Source organism: Centrocercus urophasianus, unplaced genomic scaffold (genome assembly GCF_019232065.1).
Source record: "Centrocercus urophasianus isolate 14NV4802_14NV808 unplaced genomic scaffold, USGS_Curo_1.0 seq_9, whole genome shotgun sequence".
Lineage (NCBI taxonomy): Eukaryota > Metazoa > Chordata > Aves > Galliformes > Phasianidae > Centrocercus > Centrocercus urophasianus.
In genome coordinates, this window is record NW_024885532.1 from 1,646,898 (window position 1) to 1,665,692 (window position 18,795).

Below are 18,795 nucleotides of genomic sequence, written 5' to 3' on the forward strand. Positions count from 1 at the left end.
AACAAATGCTTCATGTTCAAGTTATGTTGGCAAATAGCCTGTAAGTGACTGCTTACTTACATTGTTCAACAAATTTGAATATAGTGGACTGGAAAATATTCTGACATAATAAATTTGAGATCATCTCATTTGCCTGATACTAGAAGTTTATTTTTAAAGTCAATATAAAAGTTCTTTGTTCTCCATTAGGTCTCCTGTGCTTTCTAATGGATGAGAAAAGAGTTAAAGTCATACTGTTTTTCTTTCACACACCATATTACTGCAGCGCTAAGGGTCTTTATCACCATTTTTTCAAGAGTCATAATATCACGTTAATGCAGTCATCACAGCCAGTGTGAGTAGCTGGAATGGAAACACTGCCTTATTTGCTGCATCACCTGCCCTAATTTTCTTGAAAGTATACATTACATTTCTATCGCATTTTGACATCATACTCTTAAATCCATAACTGTCACTCAGCCTTTCATCTTCCCTTCGAAATTAGGGGTTTTGCAATGCTACACGATGTTAACTCTCTTAATTCTCAGAGAGCAAGTTTGAAAACCTGTGGCTTCATAAATAAATACTAGCAGTTTTAGAAATGTGAGTTTATTCTTAGTATCGGAAGTATATCCAGATGTTTGCTTCCATAATGAAACCTGCAGAAACCTGATTTTCACATCAGAATAATTTTCTGCATTCATTTTTGATGGCTTATCTTAGGACGTGAATTAAAAACAGAAACCACAACTCGCATCAGTGCTGTAATTTATTTTGTCACGTTGAAGTAATAAAAAAAGTCCTGGTGAATAAGTATAGATACATTTGGTAATGATTCAGGGTCAGTTAGTAAACTGAAGGCAACTGCTGCCCATTGAGACACTTCACGCAGCCCATCTCCCAGCAGCAGCTCTAGCTCGTAGCCATCTTACATGGAAGCAGCTCAAACTGGTTCACACAGCTGTGGGAAGGCACAGCTGTAACAGTGCTTCCTAAAATCACACAGAATTGGGACGATTTGTATGAATGACACTCAGATTTTGGGAGCTTTCTCTGGACAGAGCTCTCTGATGCTTTTAGGGAACTGGGATAGATCAGCCCTTACCAGAACCCTTAGGCACAGGTTATTACTGTTATTACTGTTCAGTAGGAAATTTCTACCCTCCCTTTCCAACTGCATTTCTGAAATGCTTGAGATACAGCCAGACCCCAAACAGTCTGCACTGCAGTTACAGAAGTGTGTACTGAGGCATGAATAGAAAAATCTGCTGTATACTAAACACTAAAACTTTGGGGACAATGCAAAATGGCTTTAATTAATATTAATACAAAGATCTCTAGCACTGGTTATATGATTCGTTGCATCTAATTTTTTAAGAGCCTCCACCTTAAAAGAGCATAAAATGGCAATAACTGGGTTGCACCACATGAAGGGGTTATGCAGTTAAAGTATTTTCCCTTAGAACTAGAATCCTCTTTCTTATGCTGGTGATTGTCTTCTTTATTATTCCTTACTTTATCAGCTGTTGGCAGAAGAGAAATATTTGAATTGCAGCACACTGAAAAAATTACCTTGAAAGAAGAGTTATTGGACGTAAAGGAGGTGCAAACAGAAGCATTGGAAATTATGTAGATTCTCACATTTACGAACATTACTGTTTTTTCTTTTCTTTCCTTTCTTCCCAATTTCATTTGCTCTGTAGATTTAATAGCTCTCTTAATCTCAGGAAAATGCAGCGCATAAAGAGAGAATTCAGCCTTCTGGGACTATTAAAGAAATGTATGCCTAATACCTCATGCAAAGGGATCTCCATCTCCTGACAAGATATCACCATGCATAGTAGGAAAATAAGCAGCGAAATAATAAGGAAGACGTACATTTCTGACAGAACTCCCACAAGACAATAACATTTCAGGAGAGATTAACTGGGCCTGTTGTTTCATCAGCAGTTTGTAAGATACAGTGCAAGTAGAGCAGGGCGTTTCCTTCAAACTGATTGCTAGAACATTTACTTCCTCCCCCACTGAGAGCAGACTTCAGCAAAGCCCCTTGTTCTTGGTGATTCCTTTTACTCCTTCACATGATCCAAGGTCTACAAATAGGTGGAAGCACAATGGATAGCCAGTTTGGTCATCAGGTTGCCTAAACCTAGGCCAAAGTTCACACAAAGACCCTAGGAATCCATCAGCATCTTAATGTTAATCTCCACAATGTGGAGAAGCCACAGTGGAGGAAATGCCTTAGCAGCTGGATTTCATTATCTGTGGTTAAACTTCAAGAATAAGGATAATCAGATGGAAATAGTATCAGTTTCTACTGAATAAGAACACAGTGGGACAATAAAACAAGGTTGTAGTGGATTAAAGGCATGAAAAGGATGTGTACATTGGTAGATATGGAGGGACCAAAGAACTCCCTCTTTGTAGATGATATGCAAGTTCAGGAAAAACAAAAAAGGAAGATTCTCTGCTTGGATCCTCTGCTATACAACAGTCAACAAACAAAACAAAACAAAACAAATGCTTGTAAGAATTGGTTTTAATACTGTTTAACTTTCTGAAAGCATTGAGTGCTGAATCATGAGATCCTCTCTAGAGTGAGCTATCAGAGTGACAAGCAACACTGCTAAGTCAGGTGTAAAACATGCTTGGTCTGAACATATTCCAGTTACTCCTGCACACTAAACTGGGCCGAGAAGAATAGATCATTATACTGTAAAGCAAACAAATTAGAAAAAATAAGAATAGATTATGAGTGGCTCAAAACCTACGCATTTTTATTAGACATACTATACAGTTAGTTTGTAAATATTTTTTGGTAAAAGTGCTTAAGCATCCTTTATCCTCATGTGCTATGTGTTTTCTACTTTAATGTCATGCCTAAATCGATATCTAATTATAATTTGACAAGAAAAAGAGACTGCAATGGTTATGATCTACCTGCTCTGATGTTAAATTGTAATGTGGTTGGCTGGCTTTACAGTATTTCCATAATTTATCTATACCATTTCTAGAGTCACCAAAAGAATCAGAAAAAAAGCTTCTGCAAAATCTTTTCAGCACCACATAGAATTGAGAAAGCTCTTTTTCTGCAGCTGATGGAGGACGGAAATCTTTGATGTCTAACTGTTTACTCTAATTTGTCCAGGATTTAAATAGCTTCCATTTCAGGTCTTGCAATCAGATAAAAATCAAGGAAACTCCAGCCAGAACAACAGCCATTCAGGCAGTGATTATTAAAGCAATGTATCCTTGAGGAATCTGAGAGTGCATTTGCCATCACAAATAACATCTCTGTCTTTCTCTAGGCCTATCACACAAACTTCCATGCTCACACAATTGCATAGAGACGAGAGAGATTTTCTCCCCCACTCTGCAAATCTGTTAAGAAATGGACAACTGGATATGTAAAAAATTCTCTTCTTTGATTTTCGTGCTGACCAGTCATTAAAGGGTTGCTTTTCAGAGTAGCACAAAAGCAGAAGAGCTGGTTGACCAAACATATTTTTTTTCACAAAGAAGTGTCAACCCTGAGCTTGTAATTAAGAAGTTAAAATCTGCGATTTATATATATTTATATATATAAAAATAGATGATCATACTAAGACTAAAAAAGTGAAAGAAATCTCCATGTCAGTACTATATATTTGTTTGTTCAGAAAGTTGTAGAAGAAATCCCTGTGATACTGAAATTAAGTGATATGAAAGATGTAGTTAGATGTGAAATACTCTATTGATCTGGTCGCCATTGTTAGTCAATTAGAGAACTACCATCTTGGTAGGATAATAAACATAATAGCAGAAAGCCCTAATTGATGTCAGAACAGTGATGAAAGGAATGAGATTTTATCACAAGAGACTATTTTCTGCCCAAACCCTTGAGGGGAGATTTGTCAGGAGAGTTGTTTAGCATTACCACCGTGGTAATGCTTGGTGAGCTAAGTGGAAATCCTCGTGCCAATTGCATAAATGAATAAACACTAAAAGAAGCTAGGCAAAATCATGCTACTACTCTTTTTCTTTTTTTACTGGGCATTAGGATTTAAATCCTAGGAAACTGTAACATGATATTCTGAAGATAGCGGAGTTACTATCATACTAAAAGAAGAACTTGCTTTTCAGCTTCTCTACCTTCATACCAATCTGAAGTGGTTGGCAGGTGGATTGCAAGACATTCATCGTTGAGACAAACTCTTGTGTTGTAAAAAAATCCAGACTGCCTCTTTATAGCAATGATCATTCTGATGACCTGAATTATTCTACAGAAGTCCCTAAAGGAAATCTGGCTGTCAGTGAAGAGTGGTTGCATTTTTTTCATTCTTGTCTTTTGTTCTGTTGATTTTTCAGACTTACAGGGAGCAGCTAGAGTTAGATCCAACTCAGAAAGAAAACTGCTTCATTGGTTTCTTCCCCCCACCCCTCCCTTTTTTTTTTTTCATTAGGGAAAAAAAAACATTCACGGTAAGATCTTTTTACTTCTGCAGCATAAAAGGAAATGAAGCTTAGAAAGTCTCCTGTAATAAAGATCTGAGAAAGAATTCTCTCAAGAGTGGATATGCTCTTCAGAGATATCTGCAAAAAACAGGAAGCAGTTCAGTCTGGCACCTGGTGCTCTTTGGGAAAACAAAAAGGGAAGCAGGTTGCAGTACTGCTCTCTTCGCATACAAAACTGCAAGTGTTTGTGGCATGGTCCATTGTCCAAGAGTGTAAGAAAAGAAGGAAGTTGACTGTATCTGTAGCTAAAACACAGTTTTTCCGATCAGTTTCAAGATTATCTCCATTGTCTCTGCAGTACGAGGCTGATGAAGGCGAAGAGCAATGTCTGCAGTGACTGGCTGGGTCGTGTGGCCGAAGCCTCCACCTCCCTCCTGTCTGAGTCAACAGGCGGTGCTTCAGTCATGATGAAATCAAACTCAGTGGGACAGATGTCATCTGTACAGCCGCTTCCACTGCCAGAGCCACTTGTCTCATCACCTGGTACAAGGGAGTGAGGAAAACAGGGTGAGTGCCTTGGGTTGAAATGGTTGTCCTTTCTCCATTCCTGTCCCACCCAGTGCCCTGGTGGGGATGAACACCTTGGTGTAGTGTGTGGATGGTAAATTTCATTCAGCAAAGCATCCAAATGAAAGCTACCATGATGGATGCACCTAATTAGGCACTTAATGTGCTGAAATGCCCTTTTGAAAAAGGAGCAGACTGCTGGCGTAATGGAAAGCCCTCAGTGTCTTGATGCATTTTAGATGATGATAAGCAAGAAAAGAAAAAGAAACAAATGGGACAGAAGATTTTTTGTATGTTGTCATCGGCAGAAAGCACAAACTCCAAGGAAAAACTGTTCAAATGGAACTGATTTATGAATACATTTGAAAATTACATTTATTTAAGGAGAGCTAATGGTTTCTTACTGGTGTCCTGGAAGTTGACATCATTTCCATTATATGCATTCTTCAGTTTATTTGTCATGACACGTAAGGCCATGATTTGTTGCCGAATGAAGGTGTCTGGCCTTGTGATGTCCACATCTACTTCTGGATTGTTGATCTGGTTGGTCAAGCCATCATTCATAATCTCAGGCAAGTATCTATAAAACAAGATGCATAATTAGTTTAAATGCAGTACTTGTCAAAATAAGGACTGTACAGTAAACGATGTGCTAAGAAATTTGACACTGACAATGATTACGCAGTCCTTAAATGGCTCCACTGAAACCATGTTAAAAATATGTTTTTAATTTTACAGACTCTAAAGGCTCTTTTTAGTATCCTGGCTGTGTGGAAAGCAGAGAGGATTTAAGCTATCCAAACTCATAACTATTCACATACTCCCCAGCACGTGCACTGACTGTAATCCATAGAAGAGATTCACCAGCCAGCAGTAAGTCAACGCACTGCTGTACTGACATGAACAGTAGTACACTAAGTTAAGTATTCAACAGTGCATTCTTCTGCTTTTATTTCTTAGTGCATAAAATTCTGAATTCCTTTTTCTGGGACAGTTCAGAAGCCAATCTTGAGGCTTTATTGCCTTCCTCATTTAACTGAAGCACCTAATTCATTTTCTTCACCAGTCCATCCTTGCATCCCTTTTTTGACTATAGTGAACATCATATCCAGCCTATCTGACATCCAGACCCACAAATGGTGGCATGAACTTACCAGTCTCCAATATTCTCTTCCATTTGGTCCGTATTCTTTATAAACAGGCTGTGCTTTCTTATCCCACACACTTTGTGCATAACATATTTAAGGCATGGCACTTGCTATCCATCAACACATCTGAAATTTTATTCAGGCTCCTAGCTTGTCGTTCCTTGATTACTGCAGCATTCCCTTCTATGACCTTGGCTAATGCAGTCTAATGCTGCTCACAGGCACCAAGTGCGCTTTTGCAGATCTCTCTCTCCCACAAAAATCAGCCCATTACTCCTACGGTAAAAGTCTTCATCTTCTTTTGTTAAATATGCACACTTTGTCTCCTGCTGCTCTCTGCACTTAGGAAACTGTCCTTATAGGCATCTGCAAAGCTAGCTTATTTCCTGCTTTGATTCCCTGTTAAAAATTATCTGTGCATTTTACGACAGCTGGGCTGAAAAAGGACTGGCATTATTCTCTGTGCTGGTGTGGTATCCTGAGAAAATACTGTATTGCCGCTTCCCTGTTCTCTCTTCTCTGTCTTTTTTTTTTAGTATTCTTTGCCTCATATTTAGGTTGCAAGGGATTTGGGGTAAATCTACGCTTTGTTCATTGTCAGGTTATGATCCACTTTGTAATTAGCTAACAAAACAGGCTAGTCTACCGATGTCTGTGGGAGACGTCCTATGGGTATATAACACAGTCTAGCCTACTAATGGCAAAATTTCATGATGTCTGGTACCGAATGTAGTTTTAAAAGTATTTTACTTCATCACACTGATGCCAACCCAGTTCTCTGTATCCATATTCAAATTTGGCTCTGGTGTCTGTGTTTTGTTGTTCCGGCTTTGGAAAATAAATGTATTCCTTAAAAGCGTATCTGAAAGTAAGAAAAAAGAAAGGACTTTCCCTGCTGAAGTTGTGCTTAAGGGAAAATCACTTTTGTATTTCTTCTGGTGATTCACAAAATGATGACTGCTTTGCTGAGCCAGGGAAGGGTTTAGTCTCACTGTAATAGGTACTCGCATCGCAAGATGAGACTCATCTGTCACCAGTGGCCTTTGAAAGCTTACAAGAGAGTAATCTTGAGGGGAGTATGAACACAGAAGAACAAAACATGACTGCCAAAAATGCCTAACCTTGTAATGCATTTCCTGATGTTTCAGTAGTACCATAACAAGAAAAAACAATGCTGCAGGGATCCCATCCAGACTCCTGGGGTACAGACTTAAGTACAGTGAGAATACAGAGCCACTTCCTCTAGTGTAGAAGAATGCAGACTGCAGTGTTATGAATCACCAAAGATAGAAATTGGAAAGAATTCTGCAGAGATACCCAAAGGCAGCGGGACGGAGACCTTGGCGTTCAGGGAAGCTCTGGGCTGCAGAGAAACAGCATCTTCATCCGTCACACATCTCTACAAATGAAATGGCTGTTGTAGATAAATTGCTCAGCCTAGAAGTAAATCAGTGACTTCAAGGTGCAGTTGATTAAAAAAGTAAGAATATAAAAATTGCCCTGCTGGCTTGGAGAAGATGCCCAGTATCTTGTCAAAGGCAACTGTCATAACTGCTAGCTAAAGTGATTTGAAATCATTGGTCATTTTTGTGGATTGCTTTCTTTGTTTAATAGTGTAGTCTATCTGTTCTCTATTGCATAAAGTCCATGAGAAGTTATGGCTAACTCTCAACTGCAGTTCATAGGCTTTCTTTAACTAATTTATGTTTGATTTCCTCATCTTGCTGTAAAAAATAAAATAAGAATGCACTGACTTCTTAAGTAAGCTTTTTATTTGGAAAGAATATGAGCTAGTTTTAGAGAGTGCTTTTTACTGAGGTTTATATTCTGCACTGTGATTAGTGTGGTTCTGATGTCATTCAGAGTATTGTCTAAATTTAAATGTACCAGCCATTAGGTTGTAGAAAGAAATTCAATCTGTCATCTCTTTGCCGGTATCCAGCTCAGGATCTGAAGATCCCTAGAATGTTTCCGACATGGAGGAGCTGCAATTTCTTTCATAGGAAAAACTCCAATAAATTATACATAAAAAGACATTTTACAACTTATTTGAAAATGCGTATCATGGTTTTATATGAGATGCTAGGGACACAAAATCAACAGCTACATTACGATAGATCCATAAGACAAAACTTTCTTTTAAATAGGGAAAATATAAGAAGTGATGGAAAGCTTAGTTTCCACATAAGCTAGGCTTACATGGAACTATAAAATAAGGCATCTAAATCTAGGCTTTATTATCTAAGTTTGTTTTTAGGGGAGGTGGGTGTTAACACAGTTCTACAGAGAGCATCATGCAGATCAGTTCATCAAGCTTGAGGTAAATTCACCAAATTTCAGGCATTTTAAAACCATGTTAGTATAGCTAAGAGAAGTTTTTATGTTATGGAACAGTATAATCCAGCATGACTAATACGGACAATGTATTTAGGCAGGGATGCACCTTGATTTTGAGTGTTTTACATGGCAGGGAAAAGATGGGAGCTGGCCAGTAAAGCTATACCTTTGATGTGTTCCTCAGGTGACAGAGAGAATGGTTCACCTCTCCTGTTCTCAGTGCACCTCACCTTGGTGGGTAAGTTAGACATCCTGGATGTGTGTCACAAGAAATGTGTTACTGTGTGATCACTTAGAAGTTAGGTGGATACTTTAATTTCTGGGCAAATGAGCCTTTAAGCATTAAGGGTGTAAGAGGAAAAAAATTGGAGATTTAGGTTGAAGACTAGTCTTTAGGTTTATGTAGATATCAAACTTGTATGTGTAAATGCAGCTGTGTGTTTATGAGTGGAGTCCCAGTTTCATCCAATCTGGTTAACACGAGATCTAGTCAATACCAAACAGAGGCATATTTGTCAGTGGTGTGGGGACAGGTGTTGGGATCCCATATGTCTTTGGCTAGATGACTAGTTCGTTAGATTTCATCTGCTGGGATTTAGTTGTGCAGACATAGACATCTGGTACAATTCGAGACGCTCTTGGTTATTTCTCCACCTCTCCAATTACCATCTCTAAAAGACGAGAGTTTCCCATAGATCCTACATCATTTATACAGCCTTGAAGGGGAGGTCTTGGATGTCTAGGGAACCAAAAATAATATTTCTCTAGTCAAGTGAATTGAGTGTTGAGTTCTACTTTACCTAAAAGAGGTACACTGCTTGGTATCCTGTTGTCACTCCAGTAAGGTTTGAACACAGTGTAGGTCCAGCATTGTATTTGCCAACTTCATGACAGGTTTTCATGACAGCATCTCACATGACAGTAGCTGAGTTTAGGCAGCTGGAACCTGCTTCACTGACAATACTGACTAGATACTGGAGCTCTGTTCAGGCACCTCAACAATGGTGACTTTTTCAAATGCTCTAGCAGGTATTGCCCTGCCTCTGGGAGGTGGTCTCCTGTGTCAAACCTGTCTTACACACTGCTCTAGCTTGGGCAACACAATTGACTTCTTATTGTCTGCAAGCTCACCCATAGGCATCTACATTTAAATGTACGAATTTGTATGTCTGAATGTGGAACTGAGTTCTGCTGTCATTACTGAACTAGCTGACCTGCTTCCTCAGGGGGACAAAAAAAAGTAGAAAAGCCTATATTGAATGTGCATATCTTTGAATTGTTTTCCCTTTTCTTAAGGACTGGTATGGATATGGAAACACGCAGCCCAAAGGTGTTTTTTGAGTGACAGTCTCTGAGAAGCAGCACAGCACACATTTTGACAAAAGCATTTTGATGTGTGCGGGGTAGGGTTAAGTCACACAGAATTGGAAGACTTGTCTTGGGACTGCGTCTTGACAGAAGATTTGTTGCTGGCTGGGCAAAGTTGTTGCGCACAGCTGCTTTTGCTGCAGTTCTGTAAGCGGAGACACCCCTGTGAATTCTAAGCTTCATTGCTGCTTCCGCTCTTGTTAATGATCTCCTTGTATGCCTGGCCGTTACAAGAACTATATGCCCAAATGTAAAAAAAAGAAAGCCAACCTGAAGCCAAATCTGCTCTTTGCATTCTCCTAGAAAACGGAAAGAATCAGCTTTTTTAGCCCTTGGCCTGCAGAGAATTTGAATAACGTTGTTTGTTTTCTGCTGTTTGCTCCTTGCTCAGCTATGTCAGGAGTTTAGTGTAATCTACATTGTTTTCTAAAATATTAATGCTTTCTATTCCTCTTAGCCTTTCTGCTGTTCTTGCTTGTCTCAGCAGACACATGAAAATGCCTTCTGGCATACCATACCTGAGCACTACAAAACCTATTTAAAACCACTTTCTCTTTCTCTCTGTCCCTTTCTTTTTAACATCCATTTAATGTTTTAGAGTATTTACTTCCTCTTTTTAAAGTCTAGAAATGACTGATGAATCTTTCAGGCAATATATAAAAGTCCTAGCTATCAAAAACACCCAAACCAAAACAATAATAACAGGAAAGGAGGGATGCCCTGTTTTTTGAAAGACACCTGCAGTACTGTGCCAGTACTGGCATTTTTTTTTCCAGGTGCCCCAAACCATTGGGAATATAGAACAAAATGCAGCACAGGATTATCCTGGAAAGGATAGGGTTAGGCAGTCACATCTGGTCTGGAAAGATAAGTGTGGTGGAAAATTGGTTATGTGGCTAACTGGATATCCTCATCCGATTCTGCTTGCTCAGAAGGCACTCAAAGGGTGTTTTCAGTGTTCTTTCAATAATTTCTTCTCCATGTTGGAGCAAAGCTTGAGGAGTCAAAAGGAGAGGGAGATAATGATTCATCTGCCAGTTTTTGTTTGAAGGAAGAGTCCAGAAAAAATAAATTTGGGCCTTCAGCTAATAGGCAGTTTTTGCACTCAGGAGAAGTGGTTTATTCACAGTTACAGCTGTGGTGCTTACTGGTTATCTTTGTCTATCTGAGTAAAGCACTTTCACCTCACTCTCACTGCAAGTTTTGCTGTTGAGCAAGGAGTGGCATTCCCAGTACAGGCACTGTACAGGTGAATGCTTCATCCCATCTGAATCCACCAGGCTGGAAGTAGGTGCTCACCCACATGCAGCAAGAAGAGAAAATTTCAGGCCAGCTAAGATGCAGTCCTGTGTTCATTTTGATGAAATAACCTGTGATTTTGAATTCAGCACTGAAAACGGTAGTGTTCCTTTCTCCTTTTTTTTTCCCCCAACTTTCTCTGTCTTTTCTGTTCGCAATTACTTTGTCTTATCTACTTATTGTTGACTTGAGCGCCATCTCTCATGTGGGTTGGTTGAAAGCAGTTGGTTGAGGTAGCCAAAGCCATTCGATGCTCTTCTCCCATGCATCTTAACAGTTGCAGATTTGGTTACCATTCTCACTGCAGTAACAGTCACTTTGTTTATTCAAGGGATAATACCTGGGATTTGGTGTAAATCCTCCTAAACCCCAAATTCCTTAATTCCTGGGAATATTCCTTAATTTCTAGGAAACAATTATTTTTGAAGAAATTATCAGCTGTTCCTAAAGATTTATTTGCAGATAGGAAAACACTACATTTTCAAAGTCTGGTTGTACTGATGATTTCAGATTCTAAATGTCTTTTAAAAAAATTCGCCTCTGTACAGCTGGCAGAAGATATTCATTATTTAAACATAAAATTACGTTCAAGTTTATTTTATGAATATAGATATGATGGGAAGCTCTGCTTGGCGTCTCTCAAAGGCACTTTATCAGAGGAAGCTATTTTTTTTTTAAATTATTTTCCAAAATAAGAGTTTAATGTGTTCCCATTTCCACAGTACCTGATTTCTACCTGATGTGACCTCATTAAAACCCCTCTTCACAGAGGATCAGCAACATGCCAAGTGCAGCCTTCCAGAACACTATAATGGATCACTCTGTTACCCTATGATTATCTGCGAGTTGGCAAACTTCGTTTAGCCCCTGCTGGTGTCACTGTAAATTAATCATGGCAGCAGAATGATACCTGGGGACCGCAATAACCACAAGTGACCTTGGCATAATGCCTCTCTCAGGAGAAGGCCTTGCTTTAATTTTCTGTGATCTCTTGTTTTCCTGCAAAAGCACCATCAAAAGGTGATGTGTAAAATGAAATGTGAAGCACAATGTGCATCTGGCAATTCAAAGTTTCTTTGTACAGCCACAGGATCTCATCAACAATGAGCTACAATCTCCTTTCCCAGCAGTCACCAACACCATGTTGTCTTCTCATTTTTAGTACTATTGTCTAGGGGAAATAGGAGGTGACTAAATTTCTTCTTCTTTTTTTTTTTTTTCCATCAAGAGCTGCTGTGATGTTCTCCAGAACTCCAAATGCAACTCTTCATACACCACAGGGGTACTTTTGACAGGTTACACAATGAAGAGAAATAGAAATATGCACAGTGGACAGATTTTGCCACCCTTGCTATTGCAAGTTAGCATTTGCTATCAGATGCTAGTCAGTATGAGTATGGAAATATTTATCGTTTTTCTTTAAGCTGCAGTAAATGTTCACCAAGGCGATCTTGCTTATCAAGCTAATTACATTTTCAATATTATTTCATATACAGGCCATGGAGTCCTATAGTATCTGTCTGATTTATTACTATTCCCTCCACCTCAAGCATTTATTGAATTCTGTTACTAAGACAATAATCACACATTTCCTTTGTGAATGCGTACAAAATAGAAAACTGAAGAGCTGTGATCGGGTCTGCTGAGACAGTGTTGTCAGGTGATGCTCTGAAGCTGTGATTCCACATCCACTGATATGTTTGTGTTAAATTAATCAAGATTATCAGCATAGGAGAGAGGTACTGAATGGCTTCAGAACATTAATCTGAGGAGTTGCCATGAAACTAACCAGGCTTTTCATAAGATAAATACTGCAAAAGGAGGATGGAAGTCTTAAAACTCATCTCCCCCAAACCTTGGAGTGTTTGCTAGCCTCTTTGATACAGAAGAGAGCTGAAAGGAATAGATCAGATATGGTATGAATACTAGCATTGATCATGGGAAGCAGGAGGGATAGCAACAGGTTTGTTTAACTGCTCATTTATAGAAAGAGCAACACATACTTCTTAATGTATGCATGTTGATGTGGTACGTATGGTACCATGGACACTCAAATTTCTCAATACCTCCTTTCTCCCCCCAGTCATGAGCACTGCTGCAGACCTGAAACCTGCCTGCTCCTGCTATGGTCCTTGAGCTGGTCAGTCTCTCCTCTCTCCCTTTCTCAGCACAGTTGATCAGAAAATCTCCTCTTTCAACTGACAAAACCACACTGGGACCCTCTCACCAGCCCAGCCACAGCCAGAGCTGAAGCAACCTCAGAATTAAAACTCACTGAAAAGTCATTGCTAACAAGGGCAGATGACTACCGTGTCACTGACAAATTAAGACAAGGTCAAGCTTTCTGCACAAGATAATGAAGAGTAAGACTGTTACATTCATTCTGTGCTGGCTATTTTTTTTCTTCTTCTTCTTCTTCTCCTTCTTTTTTTTCTTTTTCATTTTTCTTTTCTTTTTTTTCCTATTTTTCCCAGCAAATAACCCTAAGCTCTGCCAGCCAATAGCCAGTAGAGCCAAAATTCCAATTTTCTGTTTCATCCCAGTATGGCATCCCAAGAGTGCAATTGCTTCACAAGCTGTCAGTCCCAACACAGGGATGCTAAATGGAGCTAAAGAGCTCTCAGAAATCTCAGTATAAATTATCCTTCTGGTGCTGAACCAGTGAACATTTTCTGTGCTCACTTGCTGGCACGCTGCGCGCATTTACAGTGACTCACACTCCAGCTTTAATGGCACCTTGACAATAGATAATCTCAGCTGCAGGCTGCGTGTGGACAATTACTTGCTGTCCCCATTTCTGTTTCACTCTTACAAACTGTTTTGTAAAATACTCTGTTTTCTGATTTTGCTTTGTGCCTGGTGGGAGTTTGGATTGAATCCAGTGGGAAAGGCTCCACCTCACCTTGCCTTGGTGTGGCCGTTCCAGCAGTCCTCCTCATTTGATGAGCCGGCTGTCACGCGCTCGTCCTTGCAGATTGTGTAAGGGAATGTTGACCAAAACTTTTTAGAGAGCTTTAGTTTTTCTTTAATGTCTGTTACCTGATTAAGAGACAACGAGAGGGAAAACCAGTTGAAAACATCAGCTGCATTAGATTTCATTTTAAATAAGAGGTGGTTCAGTTCAGTTCCATAATAGATGGTGGTGGAAGTTAAAAGGACTGAAGGTGCTAAAATTGAAATTCCTATATTTATGAGCAAGGCACAGTGCCTTTGGGTTCAGAGAGTGCAAATAATTAAAGTCACCTTTTTTTCTAGGCAAGACATTAAGGAAAAGCATCTCACATCTTGCTCTTTCTATTCTCAATTTGTCTGAGGTTTTCTAAAATATACATCTTTCTAAGAATTAATATGCCTCACAGTCTGCTGAATGTCAGTTGAGTTAAACAGTGTTCATCAAATAAAATATCTCACCCACCGGCTTGGTCATGTCTTAAATAAATATTATATTTAGATCTGTACATGCAGGCTCTAAAAAAAATGATGCATGATTGCAGGTTCTAAAAAAGTGAGCTGGTGTTCAACTGATTTAAGACACACAGGCTGAATACATTGCAGTACATTTCGATCTTGGTAACAGCAAGAATTTTGTGTATACATGCAAGCAGAGACTAAATCTATCTTTGCTATTAGATACAGATAAATATCTGTAGCTGGATACAGATTTTACATTCAGAAAATGTTGGGACAGTATCATAACCATTCCTTTATGTTATAAACACCCTCTTGAACAATTATTTAATTTGGCAAGATTCAGGCAGCAAGCAGGAGCAAACTGAATTTCCAGCACCAACTTAACACATGCTCTGGCTGAAATGTTATCACTTCTTGTTTAGTGATTGGTTTACTAGAGTGGAAAAATCTACAAGAATAGATAGAGAACACAACAAAGGACAGACTACAAAGGATGACTGGTGCTGCTGTTGTTCTTATGGAAACATGCATTTCATGTTAAGCTATAATAGGATTTAGGAGAGCATGCTGAATAGCTTTCAAAGGAAATCACTGAGCTTTATTCTTTAAAATATGAGAAATAAAAGCTCTCCATTGTTCCATTCAGCTTTGAGATTGGCTTTTAGGTTGTTGAGGTATAATATTGTACTTGGCTATTTGTCTGTTTTATCTTTTGTTCTGAAGACATGATAGCTCTCCGAGCAAATGACCCACACTGCTTTGCAGTGCTTAAACTCTGTAGAATGTCACTTTATATGCCAGGAGATAGAAACATCCAAGGATGTTATTTCAGAAGCTCTGTGTGCATTTTTATTCGTAAGAAATAAGTAGGACAGCATTTGGCTGTGAGTTGTTGACATCATTTCTTGCCATCCTATAAATCTCCTCTATATCCTACAAATCTCTTCCATACCCTTTGCCAAGCTCTAGTTGCTGTAGTTTTGTAATACAAACACTAGAAGTGTTTGCAAATCTCTATATGCTCTGTAGAGGAGCCTCATCAAGCCAAAAATTAAATCCCATTTTACAGACTGTGAGCAATGTTTCATTATCAGTGGGGGCAATCTCAGGATGCTTGCCTTGTAGGGTGCCTTTGAGCAGCAGGCAGAGAGCATCCCTTCCTTCTCCCCTTCTGCACATGCTATGGATAAAAAACCCACAGCCACCAGTGGTGTAGATAACCAACACAAGCCACTCAATTTACTTCCTGTGGCTCACAGAGAACTGTGTAAACTCCTATTAGGAGAGGAAATTGGTCAGAGAAATCCTAAAGAAACTGCTGAAAATATAGTGAAAAGGGTCCGTAGGAAGTAGGGTCCATTCATGTAACCTTGGGCAATAAAAGAGCCTAGTGGATAGACTTAAATCATTTATTGTGTCTCCTGGGTAGCCATTTACACAAGTAATTTGATGGTGGTGAGTAATCTGTTTTCGGAGCAGTAACTTCCTTGCTGCCTAGAAGTTATTTGTAGCTATTCACAATGCATACGCTAAGAGTTATATTCAGATTTCTACCATAATCAGACTAGAGTTGGTCTCTTGGACCTCAGACTTCTATTCAGAACCACAATTGACTCAACACCCATTGGAAAGTGATTTTCCCCTTCCTGCCTCAGCAAGGACCAAATTACAGAGAAAAAACTCCATATTTTCATAAAATTCAATAAAATTTGAGAGAGGCTCTCACAGCTGACACACTGCACAGGCTCCTCAGAAGTACATTCTGAAAATTAGAATAAGGAATCTCACTCCCCAGTAACTTTCAAAGATATTAAATAATGCTGGCATATTCTATATAGGTGCTGCATATAGATAATGCATTATTAAATTTCCTAACAATAAAAATGTTTTTGTGTTACAGAAGCATGTCTGGTAAAGATGATCTTACTTTACCAGTGATTATTGGTAAAACACAGCTAATTAAACTTTCCAGGCTTCCCCACGAGGTGTCTCATTTTAGAGCCTACAGAGAGGAAGGCATTTGCTTGACTCAAAAAAAAAAAAAAAAAAAAAAAGGAAGAAATGGCAAAAATGATTACAGTTTAGGGGGAAGTTACCATTTTCAGCCCTCTCTTGATGACTCTATGATGTGCAGGTAGTCAGTGAGTTTGAATTATAGAATCATGAAGTGATAAAACCCTTAGAGTTGGAAGGGAAGGCCATCTAGTCCAACTCATCTGCAATGAACAGGGACACCACAGCTAGATCAGGTTGCCCAGGGCCTGATCCAGCCTTGCCTTGAAAGTCTCCAGGGTTGGGGTATCAATCACATCACTGGTAAACCTATTTCAGTGTCTCACCACCCTCACTGTAGAAGATTTTTTCCTTTTATCTAACTAAATCTACCCTCTTTAAGCTTGAAATATTTATAATATAACACATTATATTCAGAATATATTATATATATATATATTCAGAATAGATTTGGGTGATGCAATGCGTGCCATGATATGCAAAACTTTTGCCTGTGGGTTCCAGTGCCTTCAATTTTTGAGAACTCAAGCATAGTCACAGAAAATCTCTTACTAGACCCCAGAGTTACATGTTTCCCACCGTACATCATTTTGATCACCACCAGCATTTAAAAAATAGGTAACAGATGTACAGTCCCTTGAAAATGAGATAAAAGAGACTAAAGGTTCAGTTAACCTTGCTTGCCTGTGATTTATGAATTCAAACTACTGCATTTCCCTAGTGATCTGCGGCCATGTAAATGATTCCTTGGTATTTCCCATGCTCTGAATTAAAGATTAACTTTCAAGCGTAGTTAGACTTCTGTGGAAACATTTAAACACAAGATGTCTGCAATTCTTACATATTTCCTTCCCACTTTCTCTGACAGAGATTTATTCAGATATAGACAGCGAGATCTTCCGTCTCAGTTAGCCTGACTTTCCCCAGCTATATCCCTGACATTGCCCTGACATTAATTTTGAACTATTCCTCAGCTACTTTGAAGATACTAAATTTATTTTAAGTATGTTCTCTCATAAGAAAACGTATATACCAAGGGCTGTGCAAAGAGTTACATTTTTATTTTATTTGAGGACTATATAAAGGGATATTAAAAATAAGTGGCTATTAAAATAGCCTGGCTTTTATCCATTATTACTAACAGAAGGGAAGTGCTATTACGTAGGTGAGAAAAATTAAGTGTTTGCATCATTTCCAAAGAGAAAATCATATCCAGAGTAATGGAAATATTATAGTTACATGACCCACACTGAGAAACAGTTAATCTCTTATTTTTGCCACTGACTTCTGTGACCAAAGCAGTCACAGGCTGTGCAATTCCTCAGCAGAATTTACACCACCACTTATGAGCTCACTTCTAATCCTGCCAGCACAGATTCAATCTTAAGCAGGTAAATAGAGCTGACCAAGATTTTCGTCTTCTTTACTCACCTTGGACTCCAGAGAAAGGGAGTGAACTAAAAAGCAAGCCCATCATTTTGTCAGGAATCAAACCTTAGAATTCTCTGTTTTTAGCTCGGGATATCTGGATAACTTGAAAATCTCACTGAGATAATTCAGAAAAGCATTGGACATACCGTGAAGGACTAAAAGTGAGCTGATGATGTTTTAAAAAGCAAAAAAGATCCAGAAAAGTGCCTGTGAAGCCAGCAGCTAATTTCCTGTGGAATTTGCTTCAGTTTAATTTCCAATACAAACATGCTTCCTCAGCAAGGGGACAAGGCATGCCCAGAAGAAACATCAGCCAAAAAGCAAATTTTTAAGTTGATACTCCAATATTTTTATTTTTAAAGTAATTTCCCTTATTTCCTCCTCCTCTCTCCATGGCAAGTCTGTCTGAGATTTCTTCCAGTTTTATCAACTCCATCAACATAATCCCTACTCACACAGCCAGAGGAGCATCTTGGGATGCTAAAATGATGTTCAAAGATGTGTCCAAAGCCAACCCTGGTTCAATGTAATAAATAAAATACGGGTCTTGCTTGTGTTAAGAACAAAAGGTTATTAACTTTCTTCTCTTCTTCAACATTTTTGCGTCACACTTTTTTGGTTTGCTCTACAAATTTTGGCAGATTTTATTCTGAAATGCCAGCAGAAGATCCAGCTTGCCTTTCTGCTGTTATCTTCTACTTGGGGATGCTCAGAAACATCTGAACACAAAATCTCAATGAGGGTTAATCCTTTATGCCCTGGAAATAAGCAATTTCTTGCTACTCTGGACACTCTTTCTCTGACGGGC

General features: G+C 38.9%; 1 protein-coding gene across 1 annotated transcript in view; it reads right to left on the minus strand.

The window, feature by feature from the left end:
• Positions 1 to 4,750: 4,750 nt before the first annotated feature.
• Positions 4,751 to 18,795, minus strand: part of GPC6 (glypican 6) — a 701,587-nt gene continuing 687,542 nt past the window's right edge. Inside the window, exons 7-9 of the mRNA XM_042839058.1 lie at positions 14,035 to 14,171; positions 5,385 to 5,560; positions 4,751 to 4,953 (exon numbers count right to left, since the gene is read on the minus strand). Coding sequence (XP_042694992.1) covers positions 4,751 to 4,953; positions 5,385 to 5,560; positions 14,035 to 14,171 — 516 coding nt within the window. The remainder of the gene's footprint in view (positions 4,954 to 5,384; positions 5,561 to 14,034; positions 14,172 to 18,795) is intronic.